Below are 18,446 nucleotides of genomic sequence, written 5' to 3' on the forward strand. Positions count from 1 at the left end.
TGCCATTGTGTCCTGTTTACACAGCCTTGGAGAAGACAAGCACAAGGTGGAGCATAGCAGCTCGGGTGCCTCTGTCTTGCTGAGCCCTGCATCATAGATGCTTTTTGGTAACGTATAGCTTTCACTTAGATGCGACTGTTACAATGATAGAGGGTATCTGTGCGACTGTTTCGTCACCAGACACTGCCTACTGATTAACACCACACCCAATTCGTGGTCCTGGACATGACATGGCCGAACATGCAACATCTGCTACTCTAGCTTGTAGTCAATACACGTGGTCTGGCTGACTGTGGTATCCTAGCTCCGGTCGAGATCAGGGTCTCATTGGGGTAGGCACTACGCAACCATGCAGGAAGAGACCTTGAAGAGGTCACAGCAAGCAAGAGCTTGGAGCTGAAATGTCTCATCCAGCTGCCATTCAGCAGGTCGGCAACACAGCAGGAGTTTACCTTGCATACCCTTAACCCCAGCCCAGGAAAGGATGTGGCGTCCTTGGCCCCTTGTCAGCGCTGGTAGAGCTGCTGCATTGCTCTCCTTCTGATCCCTCCGTGAAACTCGCCTCTGCCATCAGGACTGGAAAAAGACACGGCAGCTCGGCTCCTGGTGAGCTGAGACCACCTAATGTAGCACGCTGTCCAGGATTGTCTCGTGGGGTCGCTCTGCTTCTGTATCTCTGCTGTCCCCCAGTTTTAGCTTCTGGGCTCTTTGGGACAGGGTCTCTCTTTTTTCTGCGCTTCTACAGTGTCCTTGTCCACGACAAGGACTCCTCGCTGCTCTGTAATGCAATAAGACAATGTAGTCTGGAGCTGATGAGTTACAGGTAAAGGGGTTGGAGCTGATATTTTGCATTTCGTGCACCTTAGAGCTAAATCTCTAAAATACCAACATTCAAACCCAGGCTTCCTTGAAGTTAAGACTATTTGTGCCTGATGTTCCAGTCTCCCTATACCGACAAATAAATAGCATTTCCACGGGCATACATATTGTCCCTCAACATATTTATGACCGACTTTGAAGTCCGTTTCCTTCACAGCTGCCCCCTTGTCCCCCTGATATATCGAAGGTACATCAATGACATCTTCATTGTACGGGCACATGGGAAGGCATCCGTAGAGAAATTTCACGGAGCTTTAACAATTTTTACCCCTCCGTAAATCTAACTCTGGAATTAGTCCACACAGCCAGTTCATTTCCTAGATACCACGGTGAAGGTTTGTAATGGCCACATTGCCATCACATTGTATTGGAAAGCAGCTGAGCACCACGGCTGCTTGCATGCTAGCAGCTTTCATCTTAAGCACGCCACAAGATCCAAGCTCGGTGTTATTACTGTACCTGCTCCGATCCCACCGAACGGGATGCAGACGTACAGATCTGAAGCAGGGATTCCTACCATTACAATACTGTATTAAAACTTGTAACCACTCAAATCAAAGCCAGACTCAGACCTCACTCTGCCCTGCTACAATAACAACCCCAAAACAAGGACAGCAGAATCCCTCTGGTTGTCACCTAGTGCCCCCAGCCTGAACACCTTAGGCACCTCATTCATGACCTCCAACTCTTCTGTCTCAAGGTAGCCATGGAGGACAAACTTATCCTGGCTTGGAGACAGCCCCTCCAACCTCAAGTGGTGTGTCTCAAGCAACAGGCTACCTAATGCCCATTTTCACCAAGGCACCAGGCTTTGCAGTGGATCCAGATGCCCCCTCGCCAGTACAGACCACATCACTGGACCCAATAACATGCAACATCCAAGGTGCATTCACCTGCAACCCTACCAGTGTCATCTCTTCCATCACCTACTTACGGTGCCCCTCTTCTGTCTGCCTTGGAGAGACAGGGCAATCCCTACATGCGAGAAAGAAGGAACACCGATGTGGCATCGGGTCCAGAAAGACACAAAGGCCTCTGGCCAAACTCTTTAACCGCCCTGCACACTCCATCGCTGAGCTCAGGCAGCTGTTTTTAGACCAGAGTAATTATCCATCCACAGACTGGATGGCGTTAAGCATGGTTTAAACAGAGATGATGGATTCTTATCCCATTACCTGGATTAGCTTTTCTGACCCCTTTGCTCTTTGCTTGCTTGTTTGCCTCTGCTAGCACTGCCTGCCTCTGTTCTCTCTTCTCCATCCCTCCCTTCTCCCTCCATGCTTTTTATATTCAAATTGCTCTCTCCATTTTGTATGCTGCTCTGTGCATGTCCTTTTGCAGCATCTGACGAAGTGAGCTTGGGCTCACGAAAGTTTATACTCTATATAGCTCTGATTTAGTTAGTAAAGAAGGTGCAAGTCTCCCTAGCCTTCTGCTTGACTTAGACTAACCAGGCTAACTACCTCGCTCTGTTTTAGTCTCAGCCCATCCACACGGGCCTTTGTCTTTTCAGTATCAAACCCATTTCACATGTACCGAGTGTTTTCTTTGACATGTACCAAGTGTGTGCTTTCTTTGTGGAAATGCACAGTTTTTGCTAGCCAACTGGTAATTATATGGTCAGAAGTAGTCCCCGGTGACAATAGCCTGGCAGTATCAGAAGGGTAATAAATTTTTAAGGGGGGTGAGACGGGAAATTGTTCTCAGTGTTTCCCTTGATGTATCGGGCACAAGGAGACTTGTGCTTAAGTCTGGAACAGGCAACTCCTTGTTCTTCTAAGAAAAGCAAATACACTTGCATTGGCAAGATAGGAAAAGCCTCCTCTTTGTTACTCGTTCCCTGCCAGCACTTTTGCTCTGTCCCGGGGCAGTTCAGAAAGGGGAAAATTGGTTGCGAGCCCCTGCCACTCCTGTTTGTCTGTAGGAGCTGTGCTTGCCTCGGAGTTTGCTGTGAAGCAAAGTCTGCAGGAACACGAGCTGATCGTGGTGGCTATCAGTGCAACAGCCCCACGCATCCTGCAGTATCTTCCTCTGGTTGAGTATCGTCGCCCCATCCCCGAGAGCAGGCTGGCAGGGGAGGCTGCCTCCCCCCAATATCATTTATCCAGGGCTGAACTTCTTTCATGCTGTTGTCTTGCTGCCCAGCCATCTCTCCCAGCAAGCCTGCTCTTCCAGGACTGGGATAGACACACCCTGGCAAGTGCAGTGGGGCTGGACCCAATGATTTTGGGAAGTCCCTTCCAGCCCCTTACAGTCCTTGAAGCTAAGATAGACTCCGTCATTTTTCAGCCCCCTGCTGTGCTTGCATATGTTTTCTCTTTTTTCCCTTTCTTGTTCCCTTAAGCGTGCTTATGGTGAAGCCCCCTGGACTGCATATCCTGCTTCAGCCGTCTTCAGACAAGGACACAGCAATCATATTTGGAGCCTTTTACAGTGAACTTGTCTTTCCTCGCTCCCCACTTGCAGCCTCTGCCCATTCTCCTCCCTGTAGCTAGTCTGCCAGTCGGTTGACCCACGCTTATCCATGCCCACAGCCCAGAGACTTGTTTTTCTCCTTTTCTGCTTTCACGACCGTCACTGCCATATGCTGCAAAGCTTCCTTTCTTCTGTTCGAGTCAGGTTCTTTGTACCACACCTGTCGTCACGATCGTGTTTGATTGCCTTTCCATTCGTATGCCCAGGAGAGCTTTGCTTGTTATGCCCTGCAGGTAGGATGCTGTCTGTACTCTTGCAGCTGCAAGCCCAAGCCCTGTTTCAATGAGAAAAGGACAGAGCCCCCAATCCATTTAACAGCCTTTCCCATCAGTTTGTTTCTCAACAGTCACAGGTTCACTTTTGCAGAGCACAGATGCTACAGGGAAGGTCGGTAACGAGCTTTCGAGGCATGTTGTTAAGCTGAGAACTGCAGGAGCTTGGACGCCCGTGGCTCAGGAAGGACTGTGGGCCTGGTTGTGCCTTTGAGTGGAAGGGAAATCTGTCCCCGCGGTGGCAATGCCCCTCTTTTATGAGTTACGAGGACTGGGTGAGAGCCCTTTTTAGGTCCTGTGGATATGTGATGAAGCTGGTATGGCTTGGCAGATACATTTGGTTTTGGTGGAAAGATGGGTCGTCTCTAGAGGGTGTCTATCATACAGGAGCTGCCGACTTGGCTGGAGACATGTTACCTGGGAGCGTGGGAGCACTGGAGGGTAGGTCCTGCAGGTGATCAGGGCATCCTCCTCTTTGCCTAGGATTAGTTCATGTCCCTGCAGATCTGGTTTACAGCCTGAAGAAAACAGCACGCACCTGGCACCTTGGCAGCCGTCAGGATGGTGGCCATCACACTAACTCTCCTCTGGGATGGAAACGTCCCAGGAGGAGCCAAGGAAAGACCTTGGCATTGCGGCATCACAGGGCTATTTGCATTGAAATTCCTGCCCGGAAGACAATCCCGTGCACGGACCCCTCTGTGAAATACGACACACCGTAACCAGAAGGAAATCTGAATACATCCTGCTTACCAACAAACAGCTTCGAGGTAAAGAGACTATTCCAGCTCGTCTCTGAGCTGAATCCGCATATGAAATGAACTTCTCCAAACAGGAGATTTTACCACCTTCAAATCTCCTATGAAACGTGAACTTCCATTTCTTCCAGATCAGGAGAACTGTTACAATCTTTTCTCCGATGCCTGATGAAGGGTGCTTGTGCCTGAAAGCCTGCAATTAAAGACTTTTTTTTTGCAAAAATCTAGTTGGTCTAATAAAAGATATCACCTCTACCACGAGTCCTGATTGCATTCTAAGCATTTCTAAGGCAGCAGTCCCATTATTACTTGGGTGCCCTTTTTATGATGGATTTTTTTTCCCCGGCAGGTTCTTATTCAGCGCTTACCCAGGCAGATTTTCAGTGAGCAGGAGTTTTCGCTGATAAGGAGACAGGAACTTGGCTCTTAATTAAGAGAGCGAGAAAGGAATCTCGTTCCTCATTTGCATTAACCTGCTGCACGCGGATTCTCCTCCCCAGCCTGTCTCTTCTGCTCTGAGGCTTGCTGTCTTGCGAGCTGTGCTGAGCTGCTGTTTTAAACGTGCAGGGCACAAGAGGAGCCTGTCAGGCAGGGTCCTACGATAGCTCAGTACCTCTTTGCCTTCAACAGTGCCAATTCCCTCAGTAAATCAGCGTTCTCCCAATATCATTCCCGCAGAATTGCATGGTTTCCTATGGCTGCATAATGCTGCTACAGCAGATGCTTCGGGCATATGCGGCATTGTTATCAGGGCCTGATTAGAAAGCTGCGAGCACTTTTGGTCACTCCATTACCACAATTTAAAAGGGCACAATGTCCTGTGGAGAGTTACAGCAGCTCTAATAACTGCAGCCAAGGTTTTCAATCTGATGAAAGCCCTCGTGTGCGAGAGCAGGTTAAAACTTGCATTTCTACAATACGCAGAGACACAGTGGGTGGATTAAGACCTCTGTTACTGGAGACAGGCTTGTGCTACAGGATTCAGGCCCAGATCCACAAGCGGCATTTGCAGAAGAGGGTGTTTGTTTATTGAAGTGAAACCCAAACCCCAGGACCAAAATCTAGAGGGAAGTTTGAAGCTGAAACAGCTCCCTTTGTATTTGCATCTTGGCTTCTGCTTTCTGCATAAGGTCTCCAGCACATTATAGCTGTTTGTATCTGATGCTTGGATGTCACCCTCGTGTGCTGGGAATCCAGCTAATCCAGTGCCAAAGTGGCTTTTTATAAACCTCGGACATCTCCATGCAAGTGTAAAGTCTTTCCACACCCCTTCTGTGTCCCGGGGTTTGCCTGTAAAGGTTCACAGCAATTGTGGCAGGATCCTAGTGAACCAGGTTAGACAGCAGGGCCAGAGAGGACTTCTTGCTTCACCCCGTCTCGCCTCGGCCCCCAGCGTTCAGGGGATCACACACAACCTCGCTCCCGCGGTCGGACAGCTGCAGCGACAAAGCGATCGCTGCCCCTCGGGAGTCTGCTCCGCTGCTAAATTGCTGCTTCCGTCAAGAGCTATTCTTAACAGCTAATCTCCACCAGCTTTCTCCCGCTGCGTCTTGTCCTGCATCTCCCAGAGAGGGGCATAATGCCCGCTTGCCGTTTTATTTCGCTCTCGAAGATATTTATAGTCTCTGACTCTGTCAGCCCCGATCCTTTTCCACAGCGCAGTTAGTATCACTCCTCCTCCATCTTCTTCTGGGGGACAGAAATTGCTGTTCTGTGCGCGTGCTTACGCTCTCGGGGTCCCTGATGGCAGCGAGACCCTTGGAGCGGGATGAGCTTGCAAAAGGATGTAATTATACACATTAGTATCTCGGATGGAAATTCAGTGGGATCGCTTCAGCCAGCCCTGCAAGGCAGCATGCACCGGTACCTTATTTCCTGTTACTTCTCATTCAGCTGCCGTAAATCAGACGCATGTTCCTATGGAAAAGATGAATGGCGCTCATTGATTTCTCCTTCCATGCCTTCCCACCTGTGATACCACACCCACTGTTCCTTCTGGAGGCCACTGCAGCCCATAATCACTCATTTTCCATTGATAGTTTATACTTAAAAAACCCCCAAAAAACAGTCCTCTCCCACGCACTCACATGCCGGACTGGGCTTGAAAAGGGAGATGTGGTTTCCATGTAATTTTTTTGTATTGCGTTGAATTGGGTGCATGCTTCGTCACCCACTTCATCCCCGCTAAAGCGGTGTAGAAACCTTCGTGTACAGAACGGTCCTACTGATGTCTGGTTGAGCTTTCAGAGATCTGCGGTGTAAGAATAAATCAAAAGCAGGATAAAACCACTGACTGGCGGTGGAGCCCACCTGAAGACTTCTGATCAGAAACCAGTCTTTCTCCAAAGTTTCAGAGGGCCTGGTTCAAGTCATTAGAGGAAGCAGCCAAGTCTGGACGCAGATACTCGCTCCCCCAAAGTCTGGGAAGAGCGGGGTCCAGTTCTGTTTCTCTGTTGTCTCTAATTTAGACAATGTTGGTAGCTACAGCAGAAGTCTTTTATGACTCCGTGGTATGAATCCTGAATCCACAATTGCCGTCTAAGCTGCACAGAGGGTTTTGTTTTCATTTGCTCATTTGATACTGCCCGTGCATCCGAATGCTGCAGTTAAACATGTGGCACATAGATGTGCATAACTTATGAGACAACCTGACACACTGTGCCTTAGTTAATCCCTGAGTTCGCTTTGCTTTGGTTGTGTCCCATTGGGCGCTGTCAATTAATGAGATTTAAAAAAAAAATGATAATCCATATCTTATTCCTGTGATCATCCCCCCCATATACACACACGCACAGTTCAAGAGTGTGTGTGCGAGGGAAAGGGAGCAGATGACTTGCTCTTGATGTTGTGTTCAAATGTGTGTGCTTCCTGTTATGAAGAAAGGCGGCAGATGAATGAATTTGTTCATGAGTTAAGAAAGCTACTTCATAATGCTGTATATTTAATACGTGTGTGCATGTGTGTGTAGTACGGCAGCTGGAAGGATATAGAGCAGTATTTTAGGGTGAAGTTACATGTTGCACTTAGTGCGTACTAAGGGTGAGCATCCATACGTTAAGGCTCATTAACTAATGCAATGTCAAAGTTACGCTGCTTCAGGTGAGGGTTAACGCTGAGCCCTGCTACCTGTTCAAGTAACTTCAGTCTGCTCCACGGAGATCAAACAATCTTCCAAGTCTTCCAGCGTCCTAGGACGCGCTGCTCCCGGCCCTCCCCACCCAGGCAGGGATAGAGCCCGGGTGTCCGGGCTTCCAGCCTCAGCCCAGCTCACCAGCCGTCTATGGGCAAGTCAGAGCTGTGCAAGCAAGAAGCAGTAGTACCCCTTGCCGACTGCTCACAGCACGTTCTAACTTCAACACTAGCAATGCTTCAACACTTGTCATCCCACAGATTTAGCACAGTCTCAGTGTAACATGTCATTTCACCCTTATTAGAGGCAGTGGGGTGGTGTGAGACTGGTGGAGCAGCGGGAGTGAGAGGAGGCTATGGGACACGTGCAGTCTGGTGGCGGCCGGGTGAAGAAGTGGTCAGGAAAGGGAAAGTGACTTCTCTTTCTGAAACTGGGGTCCGGAAACGTTCTGCCAGTTTGGAGGCTGGGGTGTTTTCTCCCAACGCACTCTGCATCATCAGACCTGTGCATGGTTATAGGCTTGTACCATCTAAGGTGCAGTCCAAATTTATCGGTGACTTATGGCATCGGGGTTTGGCTGCCTTGTATTTCCCCATGCGGTTCTGCTGTAACGTTGTCTGAGGGATTGGTGTCGAGAGCTCATGTGAGGTTTAACGAACCACCCTTCTTTTTCTTGTGTTTTGCCAGACTCTATAGGTGGGCCCTTTCCAGCTTCTTCTCACCGATGCCACCACAAGCAGAAGCACTATCTCCCCATCCCGCAGTGTGGAGCTCTGTCGATCAGCCCACTGCTTTTCCACCCCCACACCAAGGGGTCCCAGATCATCATGGACACAACTCAGAAGGCAGTGAAGCGTCAGGCCAGCTTCTGCAATGCCATTACCTTCAGCAACAGGCCTATTGTTATCTACGAGCAGGTCAGGCTTAAGGTGAGTGAATGACTTCCTTCACTATTATCATCACACGTGTGCTGTGTGCTGCAGCCTCCAGGAGACCGGCAAGAAAGACAAGGAACATAAAATGTTAGCGAGCTATCTATAGCCGAACCACCAGAGAAGTGCCATAGGGAAGGAAACCCTTTCCGTGGCAGCAACTGGAGTCTAGCACCAGATCAGCAGCACCTTGTCTTAATCGTGGAGCAGGACTCGGGTGTGCAAGGTGCTTTGCATCCAAAGAGGTTGAGATCTAAGTATCAGACAAGAGAAAATGGGTGAATGCAGCAGATGGGGAAGCACTGGGAGAGAATGAGACAGTTACAGGGTGCAAGCAGCAGAGCCTGGGGTTATAGGCATCATGGCAAGGGAGCGTGGAGAGGGATAATGAGGTAGGTATATGCATGTTCGTAGGGAGCTCCTTCCGAGCAGGAGATGCAGCGCATCAGACATCACGGCGCGCATGACGGTGAAGTTAACAAGTGGGACGGTTGGAGGGCAGACCTGGCTTCTCAATAACAGATGATCTATGAAGCGACAGGACGCAAGAAGTCGTGGGAGCAGAGGCAAGCAGCTGGTGTTGGATGCAAGGGAGGAGGGGAGAGATGAAAAGAGACGGGCTGGTGCAATGATCATGGCAGCATGAAAAGAGAATGATTTTCGCAGCTGCTTTCTGAATGCAGAAGAGCCTGGAGGGCAACCCGGAGTTAGTCAAGGCCAGGAGAAAGATAGTGCAGCCATAGTGTTCTCCTGTGGGCCAGGCTAATTCCCTTGTCAGCTTCTTGTCCTCTCAGGTACCTCGTGTAGAGCAGTATTTGGCCACCATTTGCTTTGCACTGAAATTTCTGGTCTAAGTCCGCGGACGTCGACTGAGTGCTGTTCAGCTACTCTCTGTGTTTGACAGGCTGTTCTGTGCACGTCCTTTCACAGCACCTGAAGAAGTGAGGTTGGGCTCACAATAGTTTATGCACCTCTGATTTAGTTAGTCAATAAGGTGCCTCTCTACACTGCCTTCAGACATGGTTCACTATCTCTTGCTGATCAGGCGTTTCCCCTTGTACTTATTACGGCTCCCAGCTACAGGGATTTAGGAGCTGAGGCACCTTTTAGGATCCTGCTCAATTAAGGGATCTGGAGATCAGCTCTGTGGTGTGACTGTCTTACCCTCACTTGCCCAGTCCTAGTGCCAATTGCAGTGCAGGAGGCTGGAGCTGACTTTGCTGCTGTTCGGTGCTTTCTAAGTGTGACCTCTGTGCTGGAAGATGGATTTTCCCAGTTGCTTTGCTACCAACTTCTGCACCCTGCTCCTGCGAGCAGCTGTCTCCGGAGGAGGGATCACTGATGCGTCCTTCCCTGGCCAGACCTTGGTATCACCCCACTGTATCTGTTGGAAATGGATAGACTCGACGGCTTTCTCCGGTTCCAGCCTATGACCAGTGAGGATGCTGGATGCGAGGACAAGCGGATGGCTTACCTGGAGAGTATGTTTCCAGGCCCGCCAGCAGCATCTCACTTGCTTCAGTAGAAAGCTGTGCTCGCAGATGTCAGCACTACACGGCGCCCAGCTCTTCTGAAGCAGCATTTCCCAGCTGTGCAGCTGAAACGTGGTCCAGACCCCCTTGCCCCCTTGGAGCTGCTGCCACAGGGGTTGTCCTGCCAGGGGAAAGGGAAGGCCTTTCCTTGCTTCTCTACTCCCGCTGTGATTCACAAGCAGCTGCCTTTGGCCCTGCCAACAGGACTTGCTGCAATAGTGTGGCTTCCCCTTCTGCGGTCCTCCTTGGTGTCTATTTCTGCTTCCCTGGTTTCTGATTCCTTTTCTGAGGGGGTTAGGAGATATTGGATACACCTACATCACGCTGCCCTTTTCCCATCAAGCCGGGGCTGTTCGTCTTAAGATGACATCCTTTTTCGAGGTTGTGCTGTTGGCCATGATCAGTGGTCCCTGGGGCACTTCGAAACCAGGATGGATTAAGCTCCCCCGTGGAGTATTGATTGTGGCTCTTGAATGGAGGTGAGCGGAGCCTCAGAAGATTTCATTACCCCTTCTATTCAGTTTAAATAAAGGATTAAAAGTCTGGATGCGTCTCTCAGATATCCAAAGCTCTTGGGTTTGCAAGCGTGGACTCTGACCTTGGGGGTGATCAGACCTGAGAATTGCCAAGCTCCCTCGATTTCCTTTGGATTCAGCAGAAGAGAAATGTACTCAGCACCTCTTGAGATCAGACCCCGGGTGGGATATCCCTCGCACAGGCGTCGTCCTCTCAGGTACTTCACTGATAGTCTAGTTCCCAGTTCTGCCCTCCTCCTTCCATCCACGGCTGGAAATCCTGGACTTGCCTTCCAATCCTGGCCACAGCTTGGAAACAGAAACACATGTGGCTTGCAAGACGTAGTAAGGCGGTTGGGAGGGAGGTGAGATTTTGCTGTTCCTATTTTTTTGCTTTTGAAAAACCTCATCGAGGATTGGGTCTCATTCTGTATCTTAGGCAAAGACTGTTGGCTGTTTCCTCCATTTTCTGAGCCAGCTTAGGAAGTGCATATCTGTAGGTGTCCATGTATATCGGGATATTAGTTTTCGCCACGTACATGAAGGATTAGCTAGCAGATCTCCCATGGGTGCGCAATGGTGCTTCCATGGAAACTGATGGGAATTCGGCATGTGAGCAAAACGTTTGCCCAGGGGATGGGTGTAAATCTGGAGACGGTCTTTGCATTTCTACTGAGTCCATTTGTAGCTGCCTGATTATTTGCAAAATGCCATTTTTTCTGTGTGGGATTCTGAGATGCCCAATCCTGCAGTCCTTGTTCAGTCTAACCTTCCCTGGAAGCCAGGGTGATGGGTTGTGGGTTTTCAAACCATCTGCTAAGTAGCAGAACAAGACCCAGAGGCATCTCCGCTGCTCTAGGGAGCCTGGTGAAGCCAGAGCCGATCAGCTGTCCAGGTAAAAAGGAGTGGTGACTTCCAGGGCCATGTTCTGTGCCTCCCTAAATTTGGGGTCCTGGGATATCAGGAGGGACCAGAGCGGGGGGTAACACCAGCCACATTTCCCAGCACCAAGAGGATGTAGGAAACAGTAGCAATTACCAAACAGCTTTGTTGCTGCTTTGCAGCCTCATGTTCCCGGGTGTGGACAATGCCTGTTCCCAGCCCTTCTCGTTGTGGGTGTTTGCTGAGCAGAGGATTTGGCCCATCACAAGCCATTGCCTTTTTTAGCAAAAAGGAGCATGTGTGTCCAGCTGTGTCAAACTCCTGGCAGGGTTTACGTTAGATTGCAACGCTGATACCCGCTTGCCTATAGCCAGCCTGTGTTGACAGCTGTTTGTTTATAGGTGCTGATTAATACAGGCGACATGTGCAGCCACACGAATATTTATTTCGTGGAGCGTGTGATGACCATAAGACATTGGCAGGAGACTGGGAAAGAGCAAGTTGTACTCATAACAACAGGGCCGCATTTATCCGGGTCCCAAGAGGCCTTTTCGGATTTGCAGGGAAATTGCTACAATAAATAATCCCACTTTCTTCTTCAAGTCCTCACGCACATATATTTTCCACATGTGGGGGCGTGCATGCACAGAGCCCGTTGACAGCAGTACTTTGCAGGGAGGATGCTTTTTTGCCCATCTTTGCATGTCCCTCCATGTATGGCTATAAGGCAGCAGAGCCTCCCCAAGCCTCCCTCATCTTTCTCCCCAAGCCTCCCTCATGTTCCCGTGAGCTCGCGGTCTCTCCTCAAAAGTTTCATGCCGTTTCATGTAAAAAGTTGCAGAGATTTTGCCTAGTGAGAGGAGCATGCCCATCGCTCGTGGGCACAGCAGCGTCACAAGAAAGGCGATGTCTGAAGCCCCAAAATTGCTACGTGAGGCAGAAGGCATCAGAGAAAAAACCTCAAGGCAAACAAAACTTTTTACAATCAGGGAGACGGTTAGGTTGGTAAACATCCAAGTGCCCGATTTGCCTTGGAGAAGGGCAAGTGAATGGCAAACCCTGCATTTTTCTATCAAGTGCTCGAAAGTGCCAGGCACATCACTCGGAGAATCCCCTTGCAGAAAAATCTGTGTGTCCTGCCACCACCCAGGAGCCGAGAGACTGGGCTTTTCTTTGCCTGGATGTCTTCCTCCACCTCCTTCTGTCTCGCCGGTTGAGAATAAGTCTCATTCTTCTAAACCTGAAATTTCCTGTAAGGTCCTTGACCTTCTTGCTTTGGCACCTAAAGAGGCTTCCAAGCCCAAGAAGTCATCACCTAACAGCGACAAAGTCTCCAGGAGGGCCTCGTTTGCCAAAAAAACTTTCCTTATGAGCAAAATAAAAGTGAAGACTTTAGTCCACTGCTGCTCACTGTTTTCCAGTCTGCATTGCAATATCTCAGGTCTGTTGAAAACAGGACTAGCTGGACTGATAACTCGGTGCCTGTGACTGTATCTTTGCTGTTGGCATTGACTGTTGGTGCTGATAATGCCCGAAGGCCGTGGAGCAGCCATGGATTTTCTGTGCTGTGGACTGGACAACAGCTGAAGTGCTACAACGTCAGTGTTAACATAAATAGGAGCCCCGACAAAATCTCCGGTACCACGTCATCACTCACCCTTTTATAAATGTCGTCGACCACAGAACAATCCGTGGTACCAGCGTGCCGGCCGCCTGCTTTACTGATGTGTACCAGGCATCGCAGACTGTCCTCTATCCTGACTGATGCTGCACCTCCTTTGCTGCCGGAGGTCTTGCACTCTTTGTCAGAGCCCGACCCTAGCAGAGAGGGCTGTCCTGCTGTAGCAGAAGTGTCAAGACTCTTCACACCCATTAGTCTAGTGTGTCCCTCTAGGGAAACAGATTTGACAAGGCCGTAGACCTAGATTTCTCCCCATGGAGAAGGGCATGATGGTCTCAAATACCCTATGAGTAACTCTTTTGGTTTTATGGGGCTCTTTTGATTAGTGCTCCCATGCATTTTTTCTTCGACCAAGGTCCCCAACCCTGGTGCCTCCTGTAGAAGAGTGCAGTGCCCACCATGTGGGCAGGGCGAGTCTCCAAACTTGGTCCATCCACCTACAAGAGTCAGAGAAGCAGCTGCCTATGTACAGATCATCGTCATCCTTGGCTGTGCTACCAGAAACATCCTCTTCTGCTTTGTCTTCACGAAGCTCTCTTAGAGCCCCCGTACTTGCTTGGGCACATCTGTAGGTGTGTTTTAGCTCCTACGGATAAGACAGCAGATGAGACAAATCAAGTTCTTGTGCAGGGAGCTGAATGATGGTTTTTGCCAAATCCTGTACCGCTTAGTGCTGTAGCAAATGAAAAAAACCCTCAAGACAGAACCAATAAAAATCAACTCGGAAAAAGAGTACCAGTGTTTCCTCCCAGCTTCCAGCCTTCAGATGCATTTTGTGAAGCTCCAGGCTTAGTTTATCAAAACATGGTTGCACTAATTGAGTTTCTGTGCCAAGTTTGCTTCAGATCTCCTTCAACCTGAAGGAAGTCGTCAAAGGCTGCTTCATTGCAGGAGGCCTGCGGTTGTTGCTTGGTGCGATGGGCACGTGCTCTGATCCATGACTAGGAGGTGATCATCATGGCTCAGGTGTTTCCAGGGGGGTACAAACAACAATAGAGGATTTGCCTTTTGAAAGGCAGAACCTGTTTGCAGGCAAAACCAGTGAAGCATTGCAGTTCCCGGGGCATGGCTCCAGTCTCTCAGAGTCTATATGCCAGCCACCAGTAGACAAAAGTGACTTCAGCAATAGTATAGATAGGCCTCTGCTCTGCTCCATCCAGACAAATTGATGCCTTCAAGAAGCATCATAAATCCTGGAGACAGAAACAAGCTGCCTCCTCACATCAGGTACCTCCTACTGCAAAGAAACAGATTGGACTGGTTAAATGAGAGCAGGCTGCCAGGCAGCTGCAATCCTCCCATGCCATTTTCCTCTGTTTATCTCCTTGCCTCAGTGCCTGGTCCTTGATCACTACCGAGAGAGGCTGATTGCTACCTCTCCCCTACCCCTACCCACCTTTCCCACCTGTCTCTATCCTCATCTAATCCAGTAAGATACCAGGGGGAAATCTTGTTTTATACTTGGCTGGGGACGCTAGAAAAGGTGAAGAAGCTGCAGGAAACGGAGACAGTGAGTCAGTAGTAGATGTTCTCCACCAAGTCATGATAGAGCCAATATCCAAGTCCAGTGCTGGTGGCTGCTGTGTAGCCTGTGGGGTTTTATATGAAATACAACGGCTTGATGTCCTTAGAAATTTGGGCACTTTTTTTCTTTTGCAAGAGTAGGCTGAATATAATTATCCTGGTAATACAACATAGACAGAGCTCTAGGGCTCCTTACGCTCCCCTGCTAGGTTTCATTGGATGCAAAATCATTTATATCATGTCCCAGCTTTTAGTGCAGCGTTGCTGTGGGTTGGCAGAGCAGCTACTAGCTCCCACCCCAGCTGCAGCTGCCTTTTGGCAGTGAGCAAAATGACATGTGAGCGCATAACAGGGAGCTGATCCTGTGGGGGTCACACCCAGGTGGAACCACACCTGCCTTACAGGGTGGAAACCCCGGCATGCAACGGACTGTGCGATTGCTAACGGTTGTCATTGCCACTCTTCTCTCTGCAGATCACCAAGAAGCAGTGCTGCTGGAGCGGAGCCCTTCGGCTCGGATTTACTTCTAAGGATCCCTCCAGGATTAACCCAGACACTTTGCCAAAGTACGCTTGCCCAGACTTGGTTTCCCAGAGCGGGTTCTGGGCCAAGGCTCTGCCAGAGGAGTTTGCAAACGAAGGCAACATCATAGCGTTCTGGGTGGACAAGAAAGGACGGGTGTTTTACCGAGTCAATGACTCTGCTGCAATGTTGTTCTTCAGTGGAGTGAGGACCACCGAGCCTCTGTGGGCTCTGATCGATGTCTACGGACTCACCCGGGGGGTGCAGCTATTAGGTAAGTGCATTTCTGCCACTGGACACAAGCCCTTTGTATGTACGAGACCTAGGATTTACAGCAAACTAACGATGCTGGACAAAACCCTGTGATAGATTAGTCGGATACTGTCTGCTCCGTACATCAGAGATCCCGCTTGTCCTGCCGAGTCTGTGGTTGAGGAGAGAAAGGAGAAGGTTGTTCAGTTCCGTCCTAGTGAATGTTACAGTCTGAACCCGTGATAATTAGCAACTGAAGCTGAAATGCCAGTTGTTACAGGAGTGGGAGGGTGAGAAACCATCACTAGAAACTGTCAGTAAATATGTGAATTTCTGCAAAAGCATTTGTGACAGCCAAGCCACATCTGCGTGCTGTCCGGAGGGTGGAGTTGTACCCTGTAAAACAGCCTCTTTATCTGATGCATTGCTTTCCCAGGTCTGGTGTTGGGAGATGCATTTTCTAGTTTTGGTATCTTTGTTCTGATGGCAGTGTCCTGATGCTCCTGGTGGGGAAGAGAAAGCTTTAAAAAGCATCTGCTCTTTCCAAATAATCTGGGAGAAGCTGGTGTGTAGTTGAAGATGTCGTCACAGCATTAGCCAAAGGGAATTGGACCCGTTCTCTGAACTATGAAGGTTGGAAACCCGGTTGGAGGTGTGGCAGGGTGCGGGAAGATGCCTCCTGAGAAGTGTTGAGTGCCTTCATCTCCCACTGCATTGGGGAGGGCTGGCGCCTCTGGGCAGGTGATTGAGCTCCAAGCAATTGCAGCTATTTTAGCTTTTTGGGGTCTTAAATAAACTGAATGGAAAAACCACCCAGGGTCTCGTTTCAAGGAGAACTAAACTAGTGAGAGAGCAGAGATTTATCAGGAAAAGCTTTGGGTTGGCTCTAGGAGATAGACCTAGTGTGTAATGTTGGTTTCCAGGCCCTTCTTCCCAGTAAGGATGGAGATGTTCTTTCCTCTTTTTAGCTACGACGTAGTACCTAACTTGACTTCAAATCCCGGTGAATGATGACTATCTTTAATTTTAACATGATTTAGGGTGAGGGAAATCCTAGTCTCCCCCCATAGTCCAGGACTCAGCCGGCTAACATTCTTGCCTGTGCTAGGATCGTATCACATGCTTAGCTATTACATATTAGTTAGTGGGAAATAAAAATGTGTCGTTTCTCCCTGCAAAGGCGTGCCCCTCAGGTTTAGGCGAGCCCTTTTTCTGACAGAGCCGCTGGCTTGCTGCACTGTTTGTTGCTTGTAGGACATGAGGGCAGGAAGGGATGTAATGGTCTGCAGAGCCAGGAAGAGGAGAAGGAGTTTGCAAAGCAGAAACCCTTGCAGCTCCATCCCCTGCAGAAAAATAAAAGGACAAGACTGTGCAAAGATGATGCATGAGGGCAGTGGTTTTCAACCTTTCTTCATTTGTGGAGTCCTAAACATTTTTGAAGGGAAGCACAGACCCCTTTTGAATGGTAAGTGTGGGTATTCACATACTTCTGATGAATCATAATCATCTTTCATGGATTCCTTAGACGTAGTCTGTGGACCCCCATGGTCCATGGTGGAAAACCACCGCAGCAATTTCTCAGCAGCAATTTCCTTTTGCACAAGGATTTATCAAGCGATTGCGATGCACCCTGTGAGCAGACCAAAGCGAGGCTGGAGAAGGCAGCGCTTCTGTCTGGAACCAGCGTGGTCGGAGTGAGTTTGACGGGTTCAGGTTAGAATAGTTTGCAAACGGCCACACAATTTACAAGCTGTTCTCATGAGACGCTGTTCCTCCAATTGCATCCCGCGACCAATACAGTCCAGCCACACCCGAATTGCACACTTGTTTCCTAAATACCCGCGGCGATGAGCTCACATTCCCTTTGCAGGGCTGTGCCGGCCTTTCCACTGCCCCTCTTTGCCTTTTATTGCCCTTAGATCGGAGAGCTGAGCAAAGGAGCATTCCTCGGGAGGAAGGCACGGCCCTTGGCATCCTCTGATGTGTAACAGGTTCAGCTCGGCACATGCCACCAGGTTTCTAATTCAGGCTCTTATTGGCATAAGCCCTCAGATGAAACCAGCAGCTCCTGAGTTGTCTGCAGTTGGCGCAGCATGCAGATATGTATTTATAGCACATTCCACTAGCCTTCTGCGGGCTTTAATCCCAGCCACTTTGCCGAAGCATCTTAGGCTTTTGATTTTTTCTTGTCTTGATTCATTACAATGCCGCACGCCAGCTCATGTAACTCAAGTTTTGCAACCATCTTTGTCCCTGGGACTTGTACCCATGCCCCCAACAAATCCAACATGCTCGTTTCAATTCTCGGGTACGGTTCCAGCTTCTCCGGAGCTCCAGGGATGTGGGAGAGAGAGTTTTAATTTACAGGCTCATCTCTAATACCATCACACCACGTCTATAAGACTCAATTCCGCCCTCGACGATCCACAGTCCACAGCAGCTAGTTGAGTTGGGGAAAGCTGTATTTCCACATTGTAGGGAGGGAATTGGCCTGGCAGGTGCCAAATAAATGATTTCTTCCCGCCCTCCCCAGTTGCCTTTTATTCTTGAGCTCTGCGAAGGCTACAAATAGCTTCGCAGCTTTGCCCTGGGGCTGCTCCTCACCAGTGCCTGTGTTTCAGTTTCAGCCGATTGTCTTTTTCTTTATCTTCGACTTGGCAGAGAATTTTTCCCCCCCAGGGGGAACTTTACTTCCAAATTTACCGTTGCCCCAGGCTCAGGATAAGCGGTAATAGGTCTCACATCAGCACGAGTGCCGAGCTTTTGCAGTGCAACACGCAGAATTTGCTGCCCGCCTTGGGGAGCCACGACATATCAGACATTTGTTATAATGCTGCCGCTAGGATGTGCCTTGCAGTCACATCCCCATCGAAAATGAGGGCCCTTTTGTGACACATAATATGCACATACACACAGGGAGACAGTTCCTGCCCCCAGGAATTAGCAATGCAACTAGGAAAGGCAGATAAAGGGGGGCCTGCACTGTTCAACATCTTCATCAGTGACTTGGATGAGGGGGTAAAAAGCACCTGCTCAAATTTGCTGATGACACTAAGATGTGGGGGGATGTGGGCACGCTAGAAGGGAGGAAT

The 18,446-nt window shown here is 49.5% G+C and overlaps 1 protein-coding gene across 2 annotated transcripts in view; it reads left to right on the forward strand.

The window, feature by feature from the left end:
* NEURL1 (neuralized E3 ubiquitin protein ligase 1) overlaps positions 1–18,446 on the forward strand; it is a 250,617-nt gene that overhangs the window by 150,886 nt on the left and 81,285 nt on the right. For both annotated transcript variants that reach the window (XM_019502758.1, XM_019502759.1), the window contains exons 2-3: positions 8,202–8,443; positions 15,055–15,376. In XM_019502758.1, coding sequence (XP_019358303.1) covers positions 8,202–8,443; positions 15,055–15,376 — 564 coding nt within the window. The remainder of the gene's footprint in view (positions 1–8,201; positions 8,444–15,054; positions 15,377–18,446) is intronic.

The sequence above is a fragment of the Gavialis gangeticus genome, unplaced genomic scaffold (assembly GCF_001723915.1).
Source record: "Gavialis gangeticus isolate Ggan-Ray unplaced genomic scaffold, GavGan_comp1, whole genome shotgun sequence".
Lineage (NCBI taxonomy): Eukaryota > Metazoa > Chordata > Crocodylia > Gavialidae > Gavialis > Gavialis gangeticus.